General features: G+C 43.4%; 1 protein-coding gene across 4 annotated transcripts in view; it reads left to right on the forward strand.

Moving 5' to 3' along the window:
* Positions 1 to 6,256, forward strand: part of ECPAS (Ecm29 proteasome adaptor and scaffold) — a 59,768-nt gene extending 53,512 nt beyond the window's left edge. For all 4 annotated transcript variants that reach the window (XM_085214254.1, XM_085214256.1, XM_085214257.1 and 1 more), the window contains exons 43-49: positions 182 to 225; positions 751 to 943; positions 1,543 to 1,687; positions 2,076 to 2,181; positions 2,330 to 2,418; positions 3,016 to 3,087; positions 3,443 to 6,256. In XM_085214254.1, coding sequence (XP_085070380.1) covers positions 182 to 225; positions 751 to 943; positions 1,543 to 1,687; positions 2,076 to 2,181; positions 2,330 to 2,418; positions 3,016 to 3,087; positions 3,443 to 3,582 — 789 coding nt within the window. In that variant the 3' untranslated portion in view covers positions 3,583 to 6,256. The remainder of the gene's footprint in view (positions 1 to 181; positions 226 to 750; positions 944 to 1,542; positions 1,688 to 2,075; positions 2,182 to 2,329; positions 2,419 to 3,015; positions 3,088 to 3,442) is intronic.
* The last annotated feature ends 366 nt before the right edge of the window (positions 6,257 to 6,622 follow it).

A 6,622-nucleotide genomic window follows, 5' to 3' on the forward strand; every position in this document is an offset into this window, starting at 1 on the left:
CTCTGCGGTCTCTACAGCAGTGTAGGAGAAGTGTAAGGTGCAAGATGTTGCTTCTTTAGGCTGGAATCACAGATGTGTGTCCCCCGTACCTCTGGCAAAGTGCAAAGGATGTTCTTGCACAGCAGGACCGCACTGTTTGGCTGTGAAGTATTTCTCAGTGATATCTGTTTTTTCACTGCAGGAGGAGCTGTTAAAGGCTATCACCAGTGTCGTCTCTGCCTGCAAGTGAGTATCTTGAAAAAAGTGGTACCTTTGGAATCTGGGATGTCAAAAAGGTGGTTCCCACATAGGGTTGCGGTTCATGGAAGACTCTGTGTCTCCTTGCTCTTCTGCGAGTTCTGAACAGCATGAGTATCTGGGGAGTTTCTGTCTGTAGGTTGTCACTGGTGAGGGCTGAAAGGCACAAATGGTGCTTCACAAGGAGCTCACAGTTGATTTAGGGCAAAGAGGAGGATGTTGAAAGGCCAGAATTGCTAAAAAGAAAAAAGAGACTAAAGGGAAGGATTAGCACCTTAAAGGGGAAAAGAGAAAAAGAGGAAGAAGAAGGGGGAAGAAGAGTGCATTGAAAATGTGTATGGAAAAGCAGGAAGGAAATTCAGGCAGGGTAACAGTGAAGAAGAATGTGGGAATGTAGTTTTAGTTACTGTTGGTAACTAAATGCCCAATGCCTTAATGTGGGAATTGCTTGTGATCTCTGGGAAAAGTTGTGTTTGGGGCTAATATGCATCTCTGTGTGCACTGGTGTTGCAGTGCAGAGCTGCAGAAGTCAGTGCCTGGTCAGCCCAGTGTCAGTGATGTTGTCCAGGCTGTCCTGAAAGAGTGTCGGAAAGAGAACCTGAAGTACAAGATGGTGGCACTAAGCTGCATGGCTGCAGTGCTGCAGGCAACGAAGGAAGACCGGTTCCAGGAGCTGGCGGATATTATCTTCCCCATGATAAAGAAGGTGATGGTTCAACTTCTTGGGTTTTCTGTCTTTCAAAACAACCAAGTAGCAAATGGTCAGGCGGCTGAGGTTAAAGGCATGCCAAATTTCTACAGAGAATGGAGTACGAGGAGGACACTGCACTCAGCTAGATCCTTGTTAGGGCTGACTACCAGACTGTTTGTGAGGCCAGAGAAGGTTGTAGCTGTGCTCCCCAAACTCTAAATTAGCCCAGTAATCCCCTAGGCATAATCTACCCTGTGGCATCCAGCGTTGTATCAGTACTGCATTAAAAAATTAATTTCCTGGCTGCTCTACAGGTAGCAGGGCACTCCTAGGAAGCTGTAAGTGCTTCTTTTGAGCTTTTGCAGTGCTTTACAGCCCTGTGATTCAGACTCTCAGCACCGGGAGTTGTTTGGGTATAAGGCCATGAAGGCTTTCCATGCACTTCTGCAGATTGCCAGCAATTCTAGAGCCGCTAGTAGCTGAGGAGGTCATATGGGGATTCTGGCTGGGTGTAGGGACTGGCTGCACTGGCTGTAAGAAAAAATTGGTTGAACTGAAGTATGTGGTCAGCCTGTCGTTGTTCCCTGTCTCTCATGCCTTCCTCACCTCTGCAGAACTCCGTTGAGAATGTGAGTGCAAGTGTACCAAAGCTTGACGAAGAAGATGAGGATGCAAGAGAGAGGGAGGTGCAGATGGAGTCCCTGCTCTGTGCCTTCGAGACCCTGGGCAAAGCCTGGCCAAGGAGCCCGGAGACACAGCGTGAGTCATCTGACACTGAGCTCTGAAATCCCTCTCCTTCAAAGGAAGAGGGGGAGGAGTGAGGAACCTAAAAATTGTATTTGGTGTGGGGAAGCTTTTGAGAAGATTTGTGGATATGTTGGGGGAAAAAAAAACTGGGTGCTTTTGTTAGTGAGGTAGAAAGAAGCTGCTTTTCTTCAGTGTTTCGTAATGAATGTAGTGCCCTGCCTTGGTGGATGAAGGTTTCTGGAACCATTTGTTGCAGTGTTGACTTGATCCTATGCTACAAATCTAGGGTGATGTAACTTGAGTACAGGATAAGGAATACGTAGGAGACAGGGCAGGAAGTGATTCCTTCTCCTTTCCCTGTTGTGACCAAAAGTAACATAATTCCTTAACTTTTCTGTAGGCTGCTATCGCCAAGAGTTTTGCAAGTTAATGTGTGACCATCTGAAACTCAGCACATGGAAAGTGCAGCTTGGAGTGCTGCAAGCCATGAACGCCTACTTTCAAAGGTAATTCTCATTTCTGCCCATTCACTTCAGTTACATTTCTTTACTGCTTCAAACTGTTACATTATCAAAGACATGCAGTGATTTTCAGAGGAAGGTAGAGCAGATCTCTGTCCTAGTGATACAGAGTGACTGCTTCTGCATTGGACAGGTTGGTGCTGTTTGAGGAGGAGCATGCAGACCCTGGAGCATTGACAGAAATACTGTTGGAAACCTGTTCATCTATCACCCATTCTTTAGGTAAGTGGATGTTGCACAGCTTAAGGTTGATAATGAATTGCATGTTAATGTATTTCTCCTTTGGTCGCTGGCTAGCAGAGGAAATGCAGAATAAGCATAGGCTGCCAGAGATAGCACCTCATCCTGCCTTGCTCTATGGTAGCTGCTGAAAATGGTGTAATACAAGATGCTGTTCTCAGGGAAGTTAGTTCCTCTTGTGCTTGTGTACCATCACTAAATACTGTTTGTTAAAATCTGGGTGATTTATAGCCCTTAAAATTTAGCAAAGGAAAAGTCTGTGATGCACAGAGGTTGTTTATCATCAAATTGCAGATATTTGAACCTTGCTGCTGTTAAACGTGTGCAAGGAGCAGTAGACCAGTGTTAATGGGAGGGTGATACACAGGGCTTAGGGGACCTGTTAGCCTCTCCCTGGTCACTTTCTGCCATTCAGAGGTGTCTGACAGGGTAGCATTGCAGTCTGGCAGCGTGAATGAGCTGTGCTATGAGCAGTCTTCAAACTGTGGTGGTGACTGCTTTGTGTACAGCTGGTGTTCCTTTGGCTATGAGTTCACTTGTTTTTGTCTTGTTGTTGTTTCTGCTTTTTAAATCCCTTAGAAAACAAAAGCTACACGTCCGTCAGAACAGAAGCTTTGTCTGTGATACAGCTACTGCTCACCAGACTGCAAGGTGAGACTGTTCTTGCCACATGGGAGAATTGCTGTTGGGTAAAGAAAAGCATGTGGCCATGTGACCTGGAAAAGGAGAGAGAGAATTACCTTCTGTTCCGGGATATTTAGCAATGTATTAGGACTTAGATTTTTCCCAGTCAGCAAAATGCTGACTGGGAAAACTTGAAGGCAATTTGAAGCAATTATGGATAAATTTGGATCTAAAATAGACTGTTCAGGCTGGACCAAGCATGGTCACTATGAGTGACATGTAAGCAAGTGCTCCTTCAGCCTGTGTGGGGGTGTGGACTGTTTGTTGGTGTGGACTTTTGGCAGCCAGTATTCATGTCTGGTGTCGTTCTCTTTCTATACAGAGTCTAAACAGTGGGAAAGTCTGAAACCAGAAAGCAGAGAGCACCTCATCCACTCGTTATCTACAATGGCATCAGACAGCAGACCTGAGCTACAGGAGAAGGCATTTGTATTGAAGAAAACACTTGAAAATCTAAACTAAATTGTAAAAACATCAACTACGAAGTGCCATGTAAAACAAAAAAAAAAAGTGCAGTGGTCTGAAAACCAAGAGGGAAGATGAAGATTACTCTGTAGCATGCATCATTCCTGGCCAAAATAAAGAATGCCTTAAGTTCTGTTCCCCATTAATGTTACTTTTACTCTTTTGAGCTTATTATTAGTTACTATTTTGTCAGTAAATACCTCTTAATGATCTGCCCTAGAATGTTTCTAAGTGTGCATAAACATAAAAAAAAAAAAGTTGAGGGCAAGATGCTTTTATTTCCCTTTCAGTCAGCAAAAGAATGTTACTCAGATCCCCATTGTCCTTCAAAGCAATTACTGAAAAACCACCAGCACAGGAAGTGAAAAGCTTCACTTATGTCATGTGTGGAGATCTGTTACCTGGTGTCGTTGAGACTCTACAGTAGGGCTAGTGTTCATTACCTGTAAAGAGTGAAATGCTGCCCCTGAAGTCTGCGTTAAACTCCTGTGGCTTCCAGGGGCAGCATTTCATCTGGCACCCACCTCTGCTTCCCCTATTTGCTCCTCCCTTGCAGCCTCTTGTCCATGAGCTACGAAAGGCAGAGTACTGTTAGTTTCTCTCCTTCTCTGACCTCAGAATGGATTGACCGAGGCTTTGCCTTCCCCAGCTGTAACCTTGGCCTCCCAAACTTTAAATGAGAACTTTTTTTCTCAAAGGATGCACAAGAGAGCACTTTACTGAGCTGTGTGGGACAAAATTGGGCCTCTTTGGTGCCCAGGTAGAACACTGCTCTTCTCAAAATTGTTTTGCATGGACACTCCTCAGCTGCAGGAAAAAAAAAAAAAAAGGGAAAACAATCTTTTCTAGATGTGTTTTTGAAGAGTGTTCAAAGTTTGCAATGATATTTTTAAATAGCGGTAATATTTTTTCCCCTTCATGTTCGTAACTCTGTTCTTGCTTTGGAAACCTGTACTGATTTAGAATTATCAGTATTTGTAAGGAACTGAGTTGTATGTTGTTTCTCAGCAGCCCAAGTGATGCTGGTTTCTAGCAAATACTTTTTAATTTGCACTTAAGAAGAAAGATTATATCTGCATTAACGTGGAGTAAAGTTGCTATTTGATGATGTGGCCATGCTGCCTGTCCCTTGTTGCCCTCCTCAGATGAAAGACAAACCTGACCACTACAGTAACAGACTTTTCATAGCATAAAGTTAGCGCTGCACCACAACCTGGCCAGCCGCATGTGTACAGTTTTTTGGGGATAAATGCTTTGCTGATGGTGAAATAAAATCATTGTTGTGGGTACCACCATGTCTATGGTTTCCAGCACAGGAAAGCTCGTTCCTTCTCTTACAAGGTGTGGAGCTCCTTTCAGAGAGGATCTGTTAGGACGAAAATTGTTCAGATAACATCACCTTTCCTCCACGTCCATTTATTCATAATCAGGTGTACAGTACCTAATTTTCCCTCAGGTGCCATTTCCCATTCAGTATTTCCTGGTGCTGTAACATCCAGTTGTCTGGCTTTGTCCATGGGAAGGGAGGTATGTAGTTTTTACACATCTGGTAAGAAAATGTCTGCAAAAATGGGCAGAGCTGTCCCACTGTGGCTCTTGTGTAGCAGAACCCTCAGCGAGCACTAATGCATTGTACACTAGGGCTGGTCAGCAAGCAACTTCTTGGTGCTGGGAGCTGGTGCTATAACACTTTGATTTACACCTTGTTGCAAGGAGCTGCTCTTTGTTTACGTGTAGCTTGAACTGTTGAGCACAGTGTATATTTTAAAACTTTACTGGGCAAATCACTTTACAGTATCTTTACAGATTTGCTTGTCATGACGTGTATTGTCATGAGCGCTCATTTATTTTGTATTAGATGAATTACCAGTGATGCTTTGCTGTAGCAGTTCATTGTCTAACTTGGGTTTTTTCGTATTTGGTTGGAGTGACAGTTACAGAAAACAAGAGTCTCCAGGTCTCTGGTAATCTGATTTTTTTCACTACAGACTGGAGTATGTGGAGGCAATGCCTCATGTAGTCGAAAGGCTGTAAGGAGAACTGTACTAATTGTCAGTAGCAGCCTGACTTTGTTTATTGGGGATTTACACTAGAGGGAAGAGCATATTCTAGGAACTCTAAAAACAGCTGGCTTGACAGCTCTGGCCGAGTGTTAGGAAGGTTAGAGATGGTTTACTACTGTCTGAATCACAAAGCAATATGTCTTTCTCGTGGTTACAGAAGAGATTCAGAGCTCCTCTCTAAAGCACGTGCCTATACACAGAACCTACCTGTACAACAGTTAATTCAGTCAGAGGCTTGATTTCTACCCCCCTCATTTGTAAACGTGACAGGATTAAAAAAATATGTAGATGTGGCCTTCCTAGAGTTTTTCCTCTAAAAGTGATTGCACTATGTAAAACACACTGTACTTTGCCCAGCCTGGGCATCCTTGTGCTGCTGCAATGCTGCTTTGTATACTGGGGTGCAGTGCGCAGATTTGACACTAGCACTCATTCTGACCTACAAGCTGTTGCTTAAATGGATGTATATTGAGAAGTTTTCTAATGTTGCAAGATCTCCATCAAACTCACTGCAGTCTGTACTGTCGAAGTGTGTAAAGGGACTGACTGAAAGAAAACCCTGTTGCTTACCAAAAAGGTAAAACTAAATAAAAGATGCATGACCTGTTCTTGGCAGTAACTGGTAATTTTTCCCCTCTCCCGATGAGATTTTTCAGTATTTTTCCAGATGCAAAACAAATAAGTTTTTAGGGTTGGGACTGGAATGAATTACATCTGTGAGCGTGTTTATCACATGTGTATGTGTTTATCATATGTAAAGATGTGTATTTTTTTTTTTTTTAATATCTGATGGGTGTGTGTTTTACATATGTATATACGGCAGGTCATGAGATGGCTACAGGAGAGCAAATCCAGTATTTTGGGATGCTGGCTACTTCTCTACCAAGTAACTGATTAAAGCAGCTTCTGCCACATGTACACAGTGACATGCAGAAATCAAACTCTAACCACAGAATAGTATAGAGCAGGTATGT

The sequence above is a fragment of the Meleagris gallopavo genome, chromosome Z (assembly GCF_905368555.1).
Source record: "Meleagris gallopavo chromosome Z, MGAL_WU_HG_1.1, whole genome shotgun sequence".
NCBI classification, from domain to species: Eukaryota; Metazoa; Chordata; class Aves; order Galliformes; family Phasianidae; genus Meleagris; species Meleagris gallopavo.